Below are 23360 nucleotides of genomic sequence, written 5' to 3' on the forward strand. Positions count from 1 at the left end.
ACATTGTGTTAAATAAGTATAAATTTACACTAGGTCCTTAACACAAAATATAATTTTAGGGAAATATTAAGTAGAAATTGTCTTTGAAAGCATTACTCCGTTCGGTTTGTAGGTGGCACAAATAAATTTGATACTTGATATTTTTTCCGTACATTCCAAATCATTACTTACATTTTAATCAAAATAATTATTTTACACAGCAGAGGTATAACGAATTACACGCACATACCCAATAATCACAATGATCATTTAAAAATGGAATTTCCTTATTTATAATTTCAAAAGAGAAGAATATCGATTTTTAAATTGTAAGTCCTATTAAAGAAACAATTATGTGTATATTATTGTAATATGCGCATGATTTTAAAGTTATTATGTAATTCTTTGGTATTGTGAAGTAATAACGATCAAGACATTGCGGTCTGGCTAAGCCCATCGCAGAAGTGAAAGTGCAGTACCGTAACAATATTATGTCATGAGCGCGGTTCTAGAATTTTCGTTATCTTTCCTTGTGTATTAATAGTATGATTTTAGATCGCAAAATATTATGGTTGATATAATTATACTAGTAATGGGTTGTTGATGATGATTAATTATACTAGTCAATATACCACTAGTGCTTACTTGCCGTGAGTGTGCTAGAAAATAGTAATTGCTAGAAAGTAGTATATCAATTATAGTCCGCGCCAAATTCCGCTCTGAAGTTGTTGCGAGCAGGTGTAGTCATACAATTCGCTATGGTGACGCGTTTCATTTCTATATTCAGTACGTATACGTATGTTATACTAGCTTATAAAGTTCAAAATCCAGACACAGACATCTGATTTTACAAAGTAAATTATATAACTATTGCAAATTATTTTTAATTTATTATATAATTGTTAGATTTTTTAAAAAGGTGTATGAAGTCTATCCATACGCACTTGTATAGCGTAGTGCGTACCCCTATGATAAGTTACAAATTAATGTTACATGTTACATATCGATAATCCACTACTATTAGATAATCGAATGAAGTTATAATCCACTACTATTAGATAATCGAATGAAGGTATAATTAACGATATTGATTATATCGCTTTTATGAATAATATTGGTAATTAAAAGCTATCGATATCCTGCATAGTTTTCGAGAGTCAACGTCGATAGTCAATCTAAATAATCGACATCACTATTGGAACTATACAAAATTATAATTATTTATAGGTAAAAGTGAGAATTTGGAGTATATAAAAATAAATAAAACTACAGCGGTCATAATATGTGATATAAGTTTTATTTCATTAAGAAATTACAAATGACTAGAATGAAACAACTACACTAATGTTCTACATTAGCAGCCAATGTACAATCATTGACGAATGAAGTTTTACTTTAAACCTTTTCTAATAACCAACATAAGCTTCTAGAAAAGTCTCAAAGTAAATTGGTTTCAAGAAATTTACGCTCATAATGTTGTTTACACACAATATAGTAACTTGCGGGAATACTCTTTATTACTTGAGCTAGCACTGTATAGTTCTGGCTCAAGTACTAATTACTGTGGACATCTTGTAATTCACTTGCATTAGTTTATAAAATAAAGTTGCAAATAAATACAGTCCACCTGATAGTAAGTGGTTACTGGTGCTCATGGACATCTGAAATCAACCCCAGATAGGATTAGATATTCCTACCTGAGGTCGGCCATAGATGCGCCGCTACCCCTGAGGACTAAGCTGGAACGCCTCGGAAAAGTATGTCTCCTTACCACACCCTTCAAACCAGAACACAGCAGCGTTTAAAACTGCTGTTATGAGGCAGAAATAGGTGTGGCGGTGGTACCGCTGGAATCAAACCACAAAGAGTTCTACCACCTTCAAAAGAGAATGCCTCATATAAAACTGATTCTTACCACACATCTGTAACTATCTTTACATGAAATGAATGCAAGTTACATATCATTTGCAAACAACATACACATTGACAAACATATTTTTTAAATATTCTATTGGAATATATAACATTTTTACAACTAACAAATGCAGCGTTGTTTAACATATAACACAAAATTCCTTAAATAAAATTTTGTACTATTTCATCTGGTTTTAACAGATATGCGCAAACAACAAGCATAACATAATTCAACGATAACTATTATATAATGTCTATATTCGACTTTTTGCATATTAGATAGTCTCTATATGTAAATAAATATTGCATTTTATAATTGTGAAGCATATCTTCAATTTTTACAAGTATTATAATATAACTTGTTTCATTAAAGATTGTAATTTAAAATGGGGATATTTTTATACGCCTCTCGGTTTTTCTCTTAATTTACGAGCGAGAAATACAGATACCAACATTTTAAATCACATTTTTTATTGAAACAAGTTATATGATCATTGCAGAAATATAACAAAAAAGTTCAAAAATGGTCTCTATGTTTTGAATATTTATTTCAACTATATATATTTTTTAATATAACATGATTACAATAAATAAAAAATAATAATAAGCAATATTAAAACTATGGGAATCACAAGAAGAAAAGTCAGACACAAAAATATATTCGTCACATAATTTTTGTATTTGACTGTACATTTCGAGTATAACCTAAATAATTCATTAATAATTATTGCTAATATTCGATTAACACTTCTAAATATCACATTAATATATTAATAATTATATTCGTTCTTTAGAACTGCTAATATTTCCTGTTATTTTGGTTGAAATATATTACTATTTAATATATTATAATATTACCTATAATCAATTCTGTAACTACAATAAATATAATATATTCATCATCATCAACCCATTACTGTCCCACTGCTGTGCACGGGTCTCCTCTCAGAATGAGAAGGATTAGGCCATAGTCCACCGCGCTGGCCAAGTGCGTATTGGTAGACTTCACATACTCTTAAGATTTTTTTTTTTTTTTTTTATATCTCTCAGGTATGCAGGTTTCCTCACGGTGTTTTCCTTCACCGTTTAAGCAAGTGATAATTAATTTCTAATACGCATATTAATTTGAAAATCAGAGGTGCGTGCCCTGGGATTTGAACCTCGGACCCCTCGATCGAGAGGCCGCGTTTCTTAACCATTAGGCTATCACTGCTCTATCTGCGGCTATCAAAATATAATATATTACTGTTATAAAACTGCTTATATTTTCCGCTATTTCTGATGAAATATTACTAATATTTTTATTTTATCACATGGAAATATATTACAATCCTCATTACTAAATTAATTTTGAAGTACAGAAGACTAAATTTGAGTTTTACAGATAGATTCTAAGAATACATAGAGATTAAGAGAGAGTCACTAAGAATAGATAAAGATTCATAGCAAGCATTCAAAGCGATACAATTATATTTGCAGTAAATTTTATCCCAACTTTGTTGGTAGATTTTCAATATTTTAGATTACTGCATCATAACTATCTCTACACACAATTATTGCCATTATATTAAATATTTTTTAAGATTACATTATTATAATCAGATTTAGGTTTAAGTATTATTGTTGCCACTTTTTTACTAATTGTCACTTCTATAATAACATCCACACATTGTCCTCACTATGACTGGTATATTACACCACATCTGTATACTTGCCAAACCATCACAAATGCAAACATATGGTTAGAGTATTTGAGTTATTTGTGTAGATTTATAAGTACTTGTAACTTTTTAAGCTTTTTGAAGCTAAGTGTTTGTAGATGTTTGCATTTTGCAGCAAATGCCAAGTGTTTATGAATACAGTCAAAAGTTTGTAACATTTCATTTCGTGCTGCCTTTGGATATATGTGGCCAACTCAATATAAACAAACAAACGCTTTCTACACTCACAGCCCCACACTAGGATTCCCTGTATCGTGGGTGCCATGGACACACACATAGACAAATACACAAACACCCAGACCCAGAAACAGAAATCTAAATTCATCATTTAGAAATCCGTCTGGCTGGGGATCGAACCCGGGACCCTCTGCGTGTCAGACCGGTATGGTGACTGCTCCGCCACGCGGGTCGTCAAATATAAAACAGGTTCTTATCCAATGAAGCCAATCACAGATGCATATTGCGTTGTTACTCTCAAGGACTAAGATAGTCGTGTCATATGTAAGTCACACAAATTCCTACTTCAACCATTCCATACTCCAACCCAAATCATTTCGTAACTCATCATAACTCCTGACAACTTCAGTCACAACATTAAGCACCACTACTATAAAACTACACACTGAATTCCGGAATGAACATCAAAATGAACCATTCCATCACTTCTTAGAGTCACTCGCACCAACACAATTACTTAATTCCGGAATGAACATCAAATTGATTCCATCACTAAGTTCACAAAGTCACTCGTACCAACATACGTTGGTCTTCCCCACATTACTGCAGTGATCCATCAGAGCTTGGACCGTGCTCGGCTAGCCGTCAATTACTCTGATTGAGGCCCATTAGCAGGCTCCTGTGTTGAACATAATCCCCTAGCCGTTGTAAGATAGACCGCTGTCGGATCAGCATAGCAGCGGCCTGTTCAAACTTGTGTTGGTTTCGTCTGATATAGGCATTAGTGTCCACGATCATGCTGTTCAGCTTTTCAGGGTTGATTTCGTCCATAGCACACTCTTCCATGAGTGGAGGGTTGAATCTGAAGTAGCTGCCCGGTGGAAGTAAGTCGTTTAGAACTAGATGTACTCCTGTAACAATAATTGAAAGGAAACATTTTTAGATACGTCGTAAAAAGGAAAATAAGTATTTCCGTAACAAAAATAATCTATTTGTTACGGAAACGGTTACGCGCGTTACGTTACAATTAAATAATTTAATTCTTATCGATTTGTGAATATAAGCAGTGATAGCCTAGTGGTTAAGAAACCCGGCCTCTCGATCGAGGGGTCCGAGGTTGAAATCCCAGGCACGCACCTCTGATTTTTCAAAGTTATGTGCGTATTATAAATTAATTATCACTTGCTAAACGGTGAAGGAAAACATCGTGAGAAACCTGCATTACCTGAGAGATGAAAAAAAAACCTCAAAGGTATGTGAAGTCTAGCAATACGCACTTGGCCAGCGCGGTGGACTGTGGCCTAATGCTTCTCATTATGAGAGGAGACCCGTGCCCAGCAGTGGGACAGTAATGGGTTGTTGATCATGATGATGATGATGATTTGTGAATATGAGATTATACTACGGCTATAAACTCGGCTTCTTAATCAGTGGATCTGTGGGTCGAGTATCAATTTTTATTTCAAAGATTTTCAACGTTATATGCGTATTAGAAATTAATTAGCACTTGCTTTAACAGTAAACATACACATTCTAAGGAAACCTATAAACCTGAAATTGTGTTAAAGAAAAAAATCTCAAAGGTGTGCAAAGTCTATCAATCCGCACCTGGCCAGAGTAGTACACTATGGCTTAAACTGTCTCACTCTGAGACTCCTTCCTATGTATATATAAATTCCTTAATACAAACCTTCAGTATCAGTAGCAGAATCCAGAATCTTATTAAACTTGTCCTTCCAACTGGTTCCCGTGGTGTCCTTACTCATTCCCTTACTCAGCGACTCATAATCAAGGTGTTTGGTCAACGCCTTGCCGGTACCAACTGATATTATTGTTCCATTCTTGAGGGATTTCTCTCCGAACAACAGTTTCGCTTCGTGAAGACCGACGCCTGTCGGATTGTTTACCATTATGCCGCCATCCTGCAAAGAAAATAATATTTCAATTTTCTATGTTGTATGTTATTAACTTGTTATAATTTTTTTCAATAAATCTTCAATGGCATGTGTCAGTGATGACGTCACCCATTCGGCAGCAGCAGCGTTTGTATGGCAGTAGTGACGTCATGTAACTGGTTATATTACAGACCAGCGTGCGCGCAAGGTAGAGATGACGTGACGCACGCGATACTACCGGCGCTCGTGGTACGGTGTTACTGATGACGTCACATACCTAGTGCAACAGGCAGCGCTATAGTTGGGCAAGTGGTTCGAGCGATGACGTCACACACGCGATACTGCCCGCGTTCATGGCGCGGTTTATTTATGACGTCACATACCTGGTGCAGCGGACAGCGCTCTAGTGAAGCGCGTGGCGCTATTGATGACGTCACTCACTCGGCGCTGCGGGCGCGCTCATCCTCTGTGACGTAGTGCTGACGTAACACTCACCTGACGTAGCAGACCGCGCACCTGAGCCTCGATGGTATGATGACGTCACGCACTCAGCGCTGCGAGCGCGGCTTGATGACGTAACGTACTCGGTGGGGACAGCGCTCGTGCGGCGCGCGGCGCCAGTGATGTGGTCACATCCAGCGCACCGATGTAGCAATGACGTAACACCCACCTGGTGCAGCAGCCCGTCGTGCCGGAACTCGCTGAAGTACGTGGGCGCGGCGGCGGAGGCGCGCACGGCGTGAATATTACTAGTGATAATATTACGTACTCGTAGCTGCCGAAGCACGAGTACGTGGTGCTAATTATGACGTCACGTACCCGGTGCAGCGGTCAGCGCTCTAGTGGGGCGCGATGATGACGTACCACATCCGGCGCTGGCAGCACGCGCCACCGGAGTGTCGTAACACTGACGTCACTGACCTGGTGCAGCAGGCAGCGCTTTAGTGGGGCGCGGTGCATGCGATGACGTCACGCACTCAGCTGCGAGCGCGCGCACGCCGCGTGACGTAGCTGCGACGTCACTCACCTGGTGCAGCAGGTGGCGCTCTAGTGGGGACTAGCGCGGTGCTCGTGATGACGTCACACACCCAGCTGTGAGCGCACGCACGCCTCGTCACGTAGTTGTGACGTCACCCACCTGGTGCAGCAGCCCGTCGTGGCGGAACTCGCTGAAGTACGTGGGCGCGGCGGCGGAGGCGCGCACGGCGTGCCAGACGCGCGCGCGCGAGCTGCCCGCGAACACGGAGCGCACGCGGAACCCGCACTCGTACGTGCGGAACAGGAACGGCGCCAGGCGGGAGCCGGAGTTCACCACGCACGACACTAGCGCCATCTGGGGTACAAAGATTACGGTGGGTAAATGTGAGATACTAGCGGCATCTTAGAAAAATGAAATTCAAAGATATGTGAAGTCTACCAATTCGCACTTTGCCAGAGCGGTGGACTATGGAATAATCCATCTCATTATGAGAGAAGACCCATCCCCAGCAGTGGTACATTAATGGATTAATGATAGTGACTAGAGCCATCTGGAAATGCTCCACCTAAATTATTTAATAAGCTAGTTCGCAGCGAAAAATCATACTAACGCAATTTGAAAACAGGCAGTCATTACTCCCCTACTTTATTCACAAGTTTATAACACGCGACACTAGCTTCATCTACAACTATACCCCTTATACACTGTCAACCTCTCTTACCTTTGGTGTATTATGTCGATTGCACTCCGTCAGTGTGCAATCCCTGAGGTTGTCTTGAAGCATTTTCTCCCACGCATCCGTGTCGTAGTATGAGTGTGTCCATACTAGCCTAGATGTACCTGTGAAAAATAATAATATAAAATTATACAATTTGATTATATAATTTAAATATGGTCATATTTTACTGCTTCGATTGGATGGTCGTTATTAAAAAAGTTTGGTAACTATAGTTTGAAGGTTGTGGTACTTCTGCCTTATAACAGCAATGTAATAGCAAATAAAATGTAAATAAACGCTACTGTTTTGCGCTTTAAAGATGCTCCATTTTTATTCTTAGAGGAAGAAAAAAATGGACCAAAGGCAAAATAAAAATTCTATGGGAACTTTGGGATCATCAAGAAGCATCGACAAGTTTTGAAGATGCCAAAATACGAAGCTGTATATTAAAATAATAATATATATAATGTCAAAAATTACACTTTAAAAAATATAAATTATATAAAAATATAAACTATTTTATTATAGTTCATTTATAACAAAATAGTTTATTGTTCATAATTTCTAAAAAAATAATAAAAAATCTACTTATCTAATATTTAATTTAAAGAGTTCATGGCAGTGGTACTTAACATATGAAAACTTACCACTTATGAGAGAAGTGTTGCCGAACATTTTCTTGGACAATGTCAGGTACATCTGATTCGCAGTTTCCAAATTACCCACGCCGCTTCCTGGAACGAAAATACTCTGTTTAAACAAAATTCTAGAAGTTTTAAACCATTTAACCAAGTTTAATTTCAAGATGCGTTTCCATCACCTATTCCTACTTTAAATACGAGTATCTTATTCTTCTTCAGGATTATTTTTTGATTTTTCGCAGTTTCAGACAGGCCAAGTTCTTATTGGTAAATTTCACATGCTTTTCAGATTTTTTTTTAATAAATATTTCAGGTGTGCATGTTTCCTTACTATGTTTTCCGTCACCTTTTAAGTGATAATTAATTTCTAATACACACTTTGAAAAATCAGTGCATTCTTGGGTTTTGAACCTCGGACACCTTGATTGAGAGGCCGAGTTTCTTAACCACTAGGCTATCACTGTCGTGGTGCGTTAACGAGCTAAATAATACTACAATCATTGTTAGGAATACTACAATGTAAGGTAACACTAACCAATAACAGCAGCGATTATAGCACCGGTACTGACACCGATGATGTAGTCGAACATGTCCTGCACTTGTTTGCCCGTCAACCGCTCCAGGTGCCTCAGAATCTCTATGGCAATGATGCCTCGGATGCCACCGCCGTCGATCGATAGGATATTGGGGCCGGGGCCTTTGGTAGGGCCCGTGTAGCCCATTAACGCTAAAGCCTGGAAAGAGAAAATTGTTATTATTTTTACTATGCTTTTATTAGCTTCACCTTTATGTATGTATCTGAGTATGTAACAGAATCTTTGAACTCGATTTATACCCATTTTGAATGGTTAGGTTAGGTTAGATTATTATTTCATAATTTTGAACAATTATCAAGAACCGATGACAATACATGATTTTAATAACTTCCCATTCTCCTCATCAGAATCGTCAGGATATACTTTTTTCTTGTGCGTTTCTAATTTCTTATACTATTTTATATTTTAAATGTAAAAAATGAATAATCCATCTAATGCTTAGTGGTCACTGCCAACAAACGATGTATGTAACTAACTTCATACAGAACAGTAGTCTACTTGAGGACAATCACAGATGCATTTCCACTCCTGAGAACTAAAATGGCCGCCTTAAGTCCTTCCTTCGAAACACAAAAACTGCTTCACACTAGAATAGGTGTGAAACTTTCAAACATTTATTTGATGCACATGTGCATTAAATACTGAGATTTAATCAATCTTACCTCATTAACAATCCCTTTAACGTCCACAGATGCACTTGTGTCATCCTTTATCTTGTGTTGTACTCGTAATAACGCCCTCACTGCACCCTCCTGCGATAATAAAAAAGATAGCATTTAATCTCACCCAATAATTCAGTTTGACCTTATGTTGTTGAACCCAATAAATAAAAAAATCCTATTCCTATTCGATTCAAAATAAACAGCCACTTTTTATATTTTCACCTTTCCTTTTGACCCTGTCTCTCTGTTTGGATAATCAAATTTTTTTAATATATGTAATCCAAAGTTAACCAAAGTTAGCAGGCTTATAAGTGACAAAGGCCAAATTGAACATTTGAGTCCTAAATACATCTATTATAAATTAGATAATAACCAATCCAATATCTCTGGTTTATGTACAAAAGTACTATAATTAAATATACTGAACTCCAATATATATTTTAAAATCTTTATTTACCTTTATAGCATAATCTCTAGCTTCGGGATACTGCTTCAGATGGTCGATGAAGTGTTCCGTGCGTTTGTACAGGCACTCCGGCGTTTCAGCTGTAACTATAGCTGAAATGACATACGCTGTCCGGGAATGGATGGAAGTCTGTAACAAATATAATAAAAATATTATTAAGATGTAATATTTTTATTGATAAAATACTGTGGATGAACTTATGTATAGTCTGCCTAAAACTGCTAGTCCGCTCTGAATATAAAAATGAATCGCGTCGCCATAGCATATTGTCTGATTACACTTGCTCGCAACAACTTCAGAGCGGACTAGCAGTTTGGCGCGGACTATACTTATGTACACACGTAAGAAGTTTTTTGGTGGAAATACTAAAAAAATAAATATCATTTTAAATAAATATCATATCATATTGTATTGTATCATATCTATAAATCGACAAGGATTAACGTAACGCTTCAGCAAAACCGTTTCCGTTACAAAATTCTTCTGAGGTGTCCGGGCACACCAGAGCATAGGCGAATATAAAACAAATCAAAGAGTAAATTTGTTCACGAACAAAATGGTCCTTCATTTTGTTCGTGAACAAATTTAAAAGGACATTTATTTCGGCCCCCTACAGTGCACTAGTCTCTTAATCTGAACAACAAATTTTCATTTGTATAAGTAGTTATAAAATCAATTCCCTTGTAAAAAACTATAGCTACATAGCATACTTAGTATATTATAAATTATCATATTATTATCAGCAAGAGCAACAAACTCATCAATCATTTCTATCGGTGGTCTAATTTGGTATCTAACTCATTATATGTATTACATTTATAATCTTAAAAACTCATGCGAAATGTACTTTTAATGAAGCGAAATATATAAACTGCTGAATAAATAACTTTGTTCTCATTGTACTCAATTTTGAATTTGTGTGTTGTTTATTAAAATTTTATTTAATCAGACTGTTATATTTAAATTTATTGAAGATTGCTGCCAATGAAATCGAGCTACAGAGGTACTACCACCTTCAGATTCAGAAAGTAATGTAAGGTTTTATATTTATGCATTCTACGTAACTTTCAGAACATTGTAAAGACCTCTTAGGTATTTCCATACAATTTAACTTCCGCTTCAACAAATATATTTTATCTTGCCTCACGGTTAAGTAGACCGTTTAAAGAGATAAACATTGTTTGTAGGAAGATCATAAAAACCTAAGATAAGATAGAATTGTCCAAACGTTCATAATACTTTCTTTTGACGTTATCACACATTATTATATCAAAACATTGATATGCTTATTGTGTCAGATTATTTACTGGGACATTATGATAAGAATGTTTGCATAGATTGCCATGTGATGTTAAAAGGTCACTGAATTATTAAATAAAATTGTTTTTGCAGTAATAGCCTAATGGTTGTGACTTAGTACCTCAATAGAGGGGTTCGAGGTTTAATTTCCTGGCATGTACCTTCGATTTTTCAAAGTTATGTGTGTGCTTTAACAGTTAAGAAAAACATCGCGAGGAAACCTGCATACCTGAGAAATCTAAAAAAATCGATTTCAAAGGTATGTGAAGTCTACAAATATGTACTTGGTCAGCATCTAAACCTTCTCATTATGAGAGGAAACCCGTGCCCAGCAGTGGGTAGTAATGGGATGACGACGGCGACAATATGATGTTAAAAGGTCAAAAATCAGGTAAAATTGAACTATCATCAAATAATAAAATTGTTCTTAATGTTAGCACATGCCACATACAGTATTCATATTTGTTTAGTTTGGACTACCATATTTCATGAACAATTGGTATAACTCTACAATAGCATGACCTGTGTCATGGGGGCTTTGAACACACAGAACGAGAACTAGAAATCATATCCAAGACATTAGTGTGTCTAATGAACTATAAGCAGAAATCTTATTTGATTTATAAGTCATCCAGATACCCAAAGATCATATAAAGTTGCAGTTTATTCATCTCCATTTTAATATTTCACAAATATCTAAGATTTTTTTAAATGTATGTATGTTTCGTCACAATGTTTTTTCACCATTACAACATTTATAATTTATTGTAATACGCACATCTCTTCGAAATTTTGATGTGTAAAGTGCCAATTTTCCCACCACTAAGCCATGAAGGACTTTTAAAGTTACATTATCTTTGTACTATATAAAATAAAATAGATTACGTACCTTAGTGACAATAGGCCGATTGGACTTCCAGCCGGGCTCCGATATTTTACCAAAGTGCAAATCCGTTTTCAATTTGATCCCCTGCCAGAAACTCTCAAAGGTGATCTCCTTGGCTTCCGAACCCACTGTTAAGCCCCCCTGAGGGATTTTCTCCTCAGCCTTGTCAATTTTATCTACTCTCACTTTGGTTTCGACTTTTGTGTCAACTTTAGTACCAGCCTCCTCCACTGTTGTGGCGTTCAACGTGTGTTCAGTCGTATTCGGACCCGTAATCTTCGCCGGTTCAACACCTTGGGTTAACTTTGCGGAAACAGCCTTCTCAAATTTCTTGATAAGGTCTGAAATAGACGAATTTTATTTATTGTAGAATCATGTTAAATATCACAATATTACTAGATTTAGTGTTTAATTTAAATATGTATTTTGAAAAACATAATATAATGTTTCAATTATATAATTCATAGAGTCCTCAATCCATTTAGTTTTTTAATAAAAAAAAAATACTAAAAATATGGTGAATCATTCAATCATGGCATTAAAATATATAATCAAAATCAATTTATAGAATCAATTTTTTTTTTATTCTTTAAACAGTTTTTTTATGTACATTGTTTCATATTATAATATTCCTTTGTGCATATATATATAGATTTTAAAATAAATGTAATTAGGTCTTGCATATATTATAAGTTATAAGAAATTAATTGATAATATAAACTGTAAAGTTACATATATACATAATGTATATAATAAATAATGTACATAAGGTACATACATACATAATAAGGTACATAATGTACCGTTTGCAAATAAATTCTTACGACGTAATAACTAATCGGATACCTAAAAATAACTATAATGTTTTTATTACTCTTGCCAAATAGTTCCTGTCGACTAAAATTAATAAGATAATTGGGATATAATAATTAATAATACTATTTGTATCAGTTTATTTGTAAATTTATTTCATGTGTATTTCTGAATGTATAATAACTGATTTCAAATTCAATTTTTTTTATTTGATTTTATTTTATTACAGAAGTAGCAAACTTACTAGCAGTGCACCTGATGGTAAGTGGCTACTGCTGTCCATGGATATCTATGGATCACGAACCCCAGATAGGATAAGAGTCCTATCTAAGGTCAGCCATAGATGTCGGGCACCACTGAAGACTAACTAGAAATGCCTTATATAAGTGTCTCTTCCTTACCAAACCCTTCAAATCAGCCAATGACGGTCCCAAGCCCGTATGAAAAAGGAGGAGGGTTGGTTGCAGCAGGAAAGACCAAACCAACCGTAAAAGGTCAACGTCGAGCATCGGGCGACGGTCAATCAACCCGATCGTGTAACAGCATAGGTAGGAAATGACCTATGCAACCCGCAACTTCGCACTGTCCCAAGCGAAATCGGGGGCTCTGGCTTAGCCGCCCGAGCCAAGAGGTAGAAAGCCTCTATAAAAATTCACCCGAATCCTACGATGGGAAACGTGTCAAAAGGATGAATGGCTGATGGGTTATCAGTCGCGAGCGCCAACCTCAATGGACCTGGCTCACATTGTTGTATAGTGCCTTCACATGGGAATGGGCGTCACCCTATGTGCGACCTGTTATAATCGACCCTACTCGTGGGAACAAAATGGATATGGATAATAATAATGAAAAACAAAAACCTCTCTCTTCTCAACCTAAAGAAACCCAAAGTAACACACTAACTCAACAGATTTTCCACAAATCATTCTTTAACAAGACTAGGACACAGTCACTGAGTAATCTGGATAACATCACGCCAGCCAATATGGACTTGGAAATCATTAAAACAGCTGACGGCGATCAATGGAAAACAGCGCCTGAAAGAAAAAGACAACGGGAAAGTCCTGAAGGAAATCAAGCCTTTAAACAAAAGAAACTTGACACTTACTGGCTAAGCCAACCAATACCAACCTCAAATAGGTTCTCCGACCTAAGCGTTGACACGCAAACAGAACAAACCACTGACACCGTTGAAAAACCTGCTAAAGCCCCACCCATATATGTTGATCGGGTCAGCATTATCCAACCACTGCTAAAAATGCTTGATGAGGTAGCAGCCGACAACTATGAAGTAAAAATTCTTCGTAACGACCAAGTTAGAATACAGCCCAAGTCTACTGAATCTTATATAAAAATAGTTAAAAATTTGCAAGAAAAAAACACAGAATTCTATACTTACAGACCCAAACAAGACCGCTGTTTCAAAGTAGTACTCAAAAACCTTCACCCCTCTACAGACACAGAAGAAATAAAAGCTGAATTAGAAATGCAAGGACATAAAGTTACTAACATCTGGAATGTCAAACAAAGAATTACAAAAAAATCACTACCGATGCACTTCATAGAAGTGGAATCAAATAACAATAATAAAGACATTTACAACATCAAAAGTCTTCTACACTGTAGAGTTACTTTCGAACCACCAAGACCTAAACGAGAAATTCCTCAATGTAGCAATTGCCAACAATATGGACACACAAAAAAATATTGTTATAGGCAGCCCAAATGTATAAAATGCGCGGGAGATCATGCATCTTCAAAATGCGAACGCAAAGAAAGATCAGACTCAGTAAAATGTATACTGTGTGATGGCAACCATCCAGCAAACTATAAGGGTTGCACAGTATACAAGGAGCTACAAAAAATCAAATACCCTACCCATCCAGCAAAGCATCGTCAGAAAACGCGCCCCGTAAACCATTCAAACCACGCAGAAAATACCACTGGACAACAAGACCAACCACCATACAAGCAAGCATTAATATGCAATAAATCTCTACATCCACCGCTACCTACTAACAAACCAAACCCAAATGAAGCAATAGAAGTCAAAACCAACAACAATGACATGAAAGTAATCTTGAATACTATGTCACAACTAATGCAGCAATTAAGCACAATGACAAATCTCCTAATGGAAATCATGACCAAAGTAACAAATTCAGTCCATTAAAAATAGCCCTTTGGAATGCAAATGGGCTCTCACAACATGTCCCAGAAGTGGAGACATTTCTGAAAATAAACAAAATTGACATCCTGCTAGTGTCAGAAACTCATTTCACAAATAAAAACTACCTCAGAATCAACAACTACAAATTCTATCAAACCATGCATCCAGACTGTACGGCACATGGAGGATCAGCGATTCTCATCAAGAGTAATATAAGACACCATGAGACCGAACCATTTAGAACTCCTAAGATACAAGCCACAAGCATTGTTGTTGAAGATTGGCGAGGACATTTGACTATCACCGCACTATATTCCCCCCCAAAACATGTGATCAAAAAAGAAGAATATATCGACTTCTTCAAAACCCTAGGACCAAGGTTTATAGCAGGTGGAGACTACAACTCCAAAAACACTCTATGGGGCTCTCGCCTAACAACCCCCAAAGGACGGCAACTACAGGCCGCTATAAATAACCTACACCTGAACACAATATCGAATGGAGAACCAACTTACTGGCCCACCGACCCAAAAAAAGTCCCAGACTTGGTAGACTTTAGTGTTGTAAAGGGGATTCCTACTAATTGTTTCAAATGTACTTCCTTACAAGAGCTTTCATCTGATCATAGCGTAGTTCTGCTAGAGGTATCTCTGAAATATACACGCGTTAAACCCACAGTAAGGCTATATGACCGCAGGACCAATTGGGACAAGTTCCGCTCCATAGTGGAATCTAAGATTAATACCAACCTGTCTCTTAAAACAGAAACTGACTTCATGGCAGCTGTTGAACATTTCAACGAATGCGTCCAAAATGCCGCTTGGGAGAGCACTCCAGCTATTAAGAAACACACAGAACCAGAATGCTCAAAGTCCATCCGTGAACTAGTAGCAGAAAAAAGACAGGCCCGTAAATTATGGCAAATAACCAGATACAACAGAGACAAAACACGATTGAACTACCTAACAACAAAACTTAAAAAACTTATTGCAACAGAAAGAAACGGAAATGTACAGAACCATCTACGTAATCTGGAAGCTACGGCTGCTAGTGACTATTCTCTTTGGAAAGCCACCCAGAGACTCAAAAGACCTACTGCTACCAATCCGCCGATACGCAGAAAAGACGGATTCTGGGCAAAAACCGACTTAGAGAAAGGGGAAGCCTTTGCCTCTCATCTAGCTGATGTCTTTGTACCAAACCCATCGGAAACCAATAGTGACGAAATCAGTGACTTTCTTGATCAACCTTACCAACTTGACCTGCCAATTGAAAAGATTAAGAAGTGTGAGGTGATAGAAACAATTAAAAACCTAAAACAGAATAAGGCCCCGGGATACGATCTAATTACTGCAAAGATACTGCGCGAACTACCCGAAATAGCAATACGCTTTCTGACGCTCCTATTCAACTGCATAATGACCAGAGGTATCTTCCCTCCGCAATGGAAAGTAGCTGAAATTAAAATGATTCTTAAACCTGGTAAAGCACCTGAAGATACATCTTCCTACAGACCGATCAGCTTACTGCCTATCCTGTCAAAAGTAATGGAAATACTTTTTCTAAAGCGACTAAACACCGTAATCATACAAAATAAGATCATACCCGACCACCAATTTGGCTTCAGAAAAAAACATGGGACTATTGAACAGGTACATAGACTAGTAGAAGAAATACACAAGGGTTTCGAAAATAAGAAATATTGCTGTGCAGCATTTCTCGACATATCACAGGCCTTTGATAAAGTCTGGCACACAGGTTTATTGTACAAAATAAAAAAACACCTCCCAATAAACTATTACATTTCACTAAAATCGTATCTGTCTGACAGATTTTTTTACGTCAAGCAGGGTGAACAAATATCCAAACTGCACAGAGCCCATGCGGGGGTACCACAAGGAAGTGTGCTTGGCCCCATCCTATACCTAATCTTCACTGCAGACTTACCAACAACAGATGGCGTCGTAATAGGTACTTTTGCCGATGACACCGCGGCCTTAACTGCCCATGATGAACCAGCACAAGCAAGTAACATGTTACAGCGCTCTCTAAACAGCATCACAGATTGGCTAACTACCTGGCGGATAAAAGCTAACGAAACAAAGTCAGTTCAGGTAACCTTTACAACGCGACGCGAAACGTGTCCCCCCGTGAAGCTCAACGGAGTACAAATACCCCAAGCACATGAAGTCAAATACCTTGGACTTTATCTTGATCGCCGTCTCACCTGGAGGAAACACATCTTCACCAAGCGAAAAGCACTGGGAATCCAATTGAGGAAAATGTATTGGATGCTTGGAAAAAAGTCACAGCTGTTAATGGAAAACAAACTCCTAATATACAAGTGTATCCTTAAACCAATCTGGACTTACGGAATCCAACTCTGGGGCACAGCCGCCAACTCCAACCTTGAAATACTCCAGAGGTTTCAGTCTAAAATGCTAAGGATCATTACAGACGCTCCATGGTTTATAACAAACCAACAATTACACCACGACCTTCAAATCAGAACAGTCCAAGAAGAGATCAAGCACTCAATGAAATCCTACAGGAATAGAATAGAAAACCATCCAAATAGACTGACTAAACACTTAATGAATAACACCTCAACATTCAAAAGGCTGAAAAGAAAGTCCCCTAGAGATTTGTAGGGAATGATAAACACAAGGGGCGTATGTCGCTGGACTGACTGCCCCCCAAGTCAAACATATAAATCCGTAACCCTATGCTGAATGTTCACAAGAAACAGATCGCATAAAGAACATAAGTAAAAAAAAAAAAAAAAAAATATAAGTGTCTCTTCCTTACCAAACCCTTCAAATCAGAACACAGCAGTGCTTCACACTGAATAGTCATATGTAAGACAATGGTGCATATGGAGAATTATATTCTATTCTTATTATATTTTAGCACCTTAAAGAAATAAAAAATAATAATTCCTATGTTATATAATTACTATTATTATAAGTTATGTCTAAAAGTTACAAAGAATACATCTATGCTATGTGTGCACTAAGTAAGTCTCAAATTTCCAATCCATAAATGATTTAAATTATCTATAAAATTTAAATGCTTAACTCAAAAAAATCAGAAATTTTGTACTGTAGTCCTATGTACAATTGTTTTTGTTATTTATTGATTCTATTGTATTACAAGCTAAATTGTTGTTTAAAATTTAAAAAAGTTTCAAGCAAACCTAAGATTTAATTTATAAACCTATTGTTTTCTATGTTACTAAAGAAAAAGAAAAAATATTTAACACAAGTCCAAATATTCAACTCACTTTCCCACTGTTCCGGAGTCGCTGGCTTGATCTTCTGAACTAATTTCTCAACTTCTGCATTCAAATTAGAAATGGAGAGATAGTGGCGAATTATTCGCCACTGGCTGCCGAACGACGACATTTTATTAAATTATCTTCTTCACAATAATACACTAAACTTCTATAATAATTAAAAGCACTAATAACAATAACAGTAAATGAAATTATGTGAGTTGCAGTCACGTACGCAAGTTGTATTCAACTTTATTAAGTATTCACTTTCCGTAGAACAGTTAAAATCGCACAGACTTAAGCCCGAAGGCAACAGTCACATATAGTTAGTCCTCGAATCGAATGAGCCAAAATTTTAGTCTAGGCTCTTGGCAAATAAATTAAAATATTCGCAATAATAAAAATAGATCAATGACAGATCACCCCACTGACGTAAAATCGCGCGATCAATGCTACCAACTGAAGCAAATCATAACAAACAAAATCGGTTCACTATTTTCGCATTGATAAGCAAAGATTAATATCCGCACTGATTCGCTTGAGAGTTGATTTCATACTGAGGTGACGATAAAACGGCTGCATATTAAATAGCACTAGACAAACATGTTTTGTTTGTTACGCGAATAGATTGCAAGCCACACCTCTCGCTTGGCTCAATGGTGTGGCGCGGTAGTAAACAAACATCGTATGATCTTGTCTTGTAACAGTTCCAAGTGTTTCAACGAACCCGGTGATACACAGTATGAGCTGTTTTTTTTGGAATTCATGCATTACTAACCTTCATATCATTCTTTGATATATCCTAAGACCTTTACGCGCATTTTTTAATTGAATTCTCCAATTTATACAAGTGTCTACTAAAGAGATATTCTTCTTGATACAAACGATTTGATTTATATTTAAAAATTTATTATTCGACTTGAACTATGTTAGGTGCTTTTGAAATTGAAAAAATAATATAAAATGAATGCCACAATAATTGTTCCTGCCATCTAATCAAACAGCGATCGGCATTGATCAGTGCTTAATTTAGCGAATCATTTGCAATTCGTCAGTGTCACCAAGCCATAAGCGTCAGCATACTTAGGTGCCTAAAATTCCTTAATATTTGGCTTTAATTACTTCATTTTCATTTATATCCAGTTACTGTAATATACAATTTAATGATAAGTATTTATAGTTTATTGTAGTAAGTTTATTTACGTTAGGTACTTGTTTATTTACGTTAATGAATTGACTTGCGAAACATTGATCGTCATTTAAATACGGAACTATACTTATCAATTGATCACACTTAAGTATTATGTAGAAATTCCACATAATCAAAACGCGTTAAGTACTAACCATAGACTTAGAATTGTTTCGCTATGCTATCTACATTTTGGTAGTGGTACTAACCTACTTTATTTAGCCCCTTAATAATAACTACATAAAGCACTACTAAATTATCTGTTATTTTGCTCAAGCAAGGTTACTATTCTCTTTTTAAAGACCTTTGGACATACATGGGACATACATGTAGAATTGTAGAGGATTACAAATCTTAATAATTCTTTAGGATTTTTAGCATTTATTCAGATCATTTTATTATCAACCTCCAGTTTAAAACTTATAGTTTCATACATAATTACCATACTTACAAAGAAAATTACATACACACGAATTTCGTATCCAAATTTAAAATCAAATCGCATATTGGTAAAAACTGATCTGGCATATTTTTAACCCTAATGAAATAGATACACTAACCGTGTAAACGCAAAAACTGAGCAACGTTAACGTGATTAGATAAGATTAAATAGAAAGAGAGTATAGACAGTAGGATTGTAGCACTAATGTGTGTTACGTGATCATGTGCGTCAAGAGAATGCGCGACGCGTGACGGTGTAATGGTACACATGAGTGTTTGCTAACCTTTTTAGCGAACCGCGCTCTTTATGAGAAACATTAAATCTGAGAAAACCAAAAACCAATCTGCCTTTTGCCATCATCCTCGGCCAGAATTGCTTATGTTGCCTTTTTTGTCGAGGGGAATCCCTTAAAAGGTGCATATACTCTTTGCCCCCCTAATATTCGCGTATCCTAATATGAATATACATGGCTTGTATTATAATACGTGTACCTATTACTAATATATTAGTCACACCTCTACCCCCTCTAATCCTGTCTTAGGATACACAGAAAATACAGAAGCTGTTTTCTTCCGTCCTACCTAAGAATTAAAAAATTGACCATAACTTTCAGATTATTTTATCATGTAAGTATTTAATAAACAATAATTTTCTTTGCGCATTAAGTTCTCCGCAGCCAAAGTTCATGTTTGTTTATTTTCTTACTAAAAATAATATTTGCAACATACGATAAGAAATGCGCATAAGCTACGAATGTCTGTTCTATTATTCATCATTTTCTATTTTCAATAATATTATCGTGTTCTTGGCACAGCCCATATCAAACAATATTATGTGAAGGTGCAAAATATTTTGATGAAAGTACTACCTCACGTGCATTACTCAAGGCCAATAAGCATAATAACAACAAATAACAATCCGAAAGACATATATATCTAAGCTTTCAATTATTTATCGACAATTAATGTAGTAAAGAAAATGTACCTTACATTCTCTTTATGATTCATTTCTCAAACCTACAGAACTATGTCCGCCCTACAATTTAATTTTAATCTTAAATACATACTTTAATATAAAATTTTAAAAATACCTTATTTATATAATAGTAAGGTAATAGTTAGGTCATAAGTTAAAACTTGTACACGCAGATACATACGTCATAAATTAGTGACATTATTAATAAATATATAAATAAATTATATTTAGCTTAATTACGAATTATCAGTGCTATTTGTTAACACGAGTGGATTACATAACGATAAGAACCACGTTGTTGGCATATTTGCAAATGTTCTGCGCAAAATATAACGTTTCAAGGTCTTTTAATCGTGAAGAAAAACATGTTTCACTGTGTACTTAGTATCTTTATTGATGTACATTCCAGTATTGATTTGTAATCCTGTTTTATTACCTACAAGGAAAAATAATAAGAATTTAATTTTATATGTTTTGTAATGGAGTACAGATCAATTGTTTTAATACAGTAATTATATATAAGTTCGGATCTATAAAGTTTAGCTGTTGATTTTACGCGCCATTTCTTTTGCAATATTGGCAGCATTGTACAATACAGGATTTTTAGAAATGGCCATGGAAATGGCACTTGCTGCCACTTAGTTCTCAAATCTCACGATTGATCAAGGTCTGTACTCTATAATAATAATACTAATAGGAGAACTAGAAAAGAAAAAAAACAATTTAAATAAACAATTGCGTATATTTCCATCAGAATGTAACATAATAACAAACTTCTTTACGCGTAGCAAAACGTTAAATACATATTACGTAGCGAAACCTACATTATTTAAAGTATTCTACTAAACTACTTACATTTCTTACAGAACAGATTTATATATGAAATAAGTGTATAGTTTGATATTGTAATTATATACAGCTACATACACAATCATAGAAAACGTATAAAAGTAGAGTTTAGTTCAGATCCATAGATTAGTAAAGATACTTCGCCGCCTTGAAATTGAACGAAGCCACAAACGGCTTATTATAGTAAGTTCTTTTTTTGAATTTTTGACAAATAAACACATTTTTAGAGACAATTTACGAATAAATAACTAATACTGCGTAATTTACATGAATTTACATAATAAATAAATAATTATTTCGAATATTTTAGGGATATTTTAGCACGGAGACGTGGCAAAACTTTTTTACGCAAGTATTTCAATTCTCAAAACTGGGTACATTTTCTTGTTAGAAGTGAGTAATCTTTACTAATCTATGTTCAGATCAATAAAATTAGCAATTTATTAATGTATTTATTGATCTTCACTTGGTATTGGCATTATGCTTAACGATGTATGAACAGCGATGTTTTCATAAGATACATGTTATTACATTTAAATTAAGTGCGCGTTCAAACCAAACGTATTGACAGCCGCTGAGTTTGAAAAAAAATTACGCAGTTTGCTTTTCAACTTTTGTTCACATTAAACATAGATTAGTAAAGATACTTCGCCGCCTTGAAATTGAATGAAGTCACAAACGGCTTATTAGTAAGTTCTTTTTTTGAATTCTTGACAAATAAAAACATTTTTAGAGAAAATTTACGAATAAATAACTAATACTGCGTAATTTACATAATAAATAAATAATTATTTCAAATAATTTAGGGACATCTTAGCACGGAGACGTGGCAAAACATTTTTACGCAACTATTTCAATTCTCAAAACTGGGTACATTTTCTTGTTAGGAGTGAGTAATCTTTACTAATCTATGACATTAAACTAGAAATATAAAATAAGTATCGATACTTTGTGGCATCGATAATATCTCCTTTCGATATCTTTACTTTATATTCGATACTTTTACTCAATGGGTATTTTTGATAAGTCCTTAAAATCTGGTTCTTTAAATAAGCGATCGGAAACTATTTTGGTAGAAAAATAGGTCAAGGTATATTTGGTAGCGGTACGCCGCAATACGAAAAACGCAATACGCCAGTACGCTGTGCGTAGTCTAATACCCTATGTAGTATTGTTAGCAGAGGCTTTCACGTTTACATTAGGGTTAGGTTACAGTGAGGTTGCTTAGTTAGCAGCTGACAATACGTTTGAAGTATAGTCCCCGCCAAACCGCTAGTCCGCTCTGAAGTTATTTCGAGCTGGTGTAGTCATAGAATTTGTTATGGCGACGCGATTCATTTTTATATTCAGAGCGGACTAGCAGTTTTACGCGGACTATACTTAACCGGATAGAATGCTATATGTCAATTAAATTTGATTTTGATCTTCAAAATTTCTAGACATACATTAGTAAAGATACTTCGCCGCCTTGAAATTGAATGAAGCCGCAAATGGCTTATTATAGTAAGTTCTTTTTTTGAATTCTTGACAAATAAAAACATTTTTAGAGAAAATTTACGAATAAATAACTAATACTGCGTAATTTTCATGATAATTAAATAATTTATAATAATAATTTCAAATATTTTAGGGACATTTTAGCACGGAGACGTGGCAAAACTTTTTTACGCAACTGTTTCAATTCTCAAAACTGGGTACATTTTCTTGTTAGGAGT

The 23360-nt window shown here is 35.7% G+C and overlaps 1 protein-coding gene across 1 annotated transcript; it reads right to left on the reverse strand.

Moving 5' to 3' along the window:
• Window positions 1-3129: 3129 nt before the first annotated feature.
• LOC140755239 (calcium-independent phospholipase A2-gamma) lies at window positions 3130-18781 on the reverse strand. Its single transcript, XM_073090470.1, has 10 exons — window positions 18200-18781; window positions 11937-12274; window positions 9740-9877; window positions 9283-9372; window positions 8560-8758; window positions 8031-8117; window positions 7387-7505; window positions 6825-7019; window positions 5482-5713; window positions 3130-4702 (listed from the first exon to the last, which is right to left on the reverse strand). Exons 1-10 carry the CDS (start codon window positions 18318-18320, stop codon window positions 4437-4439), a joined length of 1785 nt encoding a protein of 594 aa, XP_072946571.1. The 5' UTR covers window positions 18321-18781; the 3' UTR covers window positions 3130-4436.
• Window positions 18782-23360: the final 4579 nt, after the last annotated feature.

This window comes from Epargyreus clarus, unplaced genomic scaffold, assembly GCF_041222505.1.
Source record: "Epargyreus clarus isolate Ecla_fem2 unplaced genomic scaffold, WU_Ecla_fem_2.2 ptg000032l, whole genome shotgun sequence".
Taxonomy (NCBI): Eukaryota; Metazoa; Arthropoda; class Insecta; order Lepidoptera; family Hesperiidae; genus Epargyreus; species Epargyreus clarus.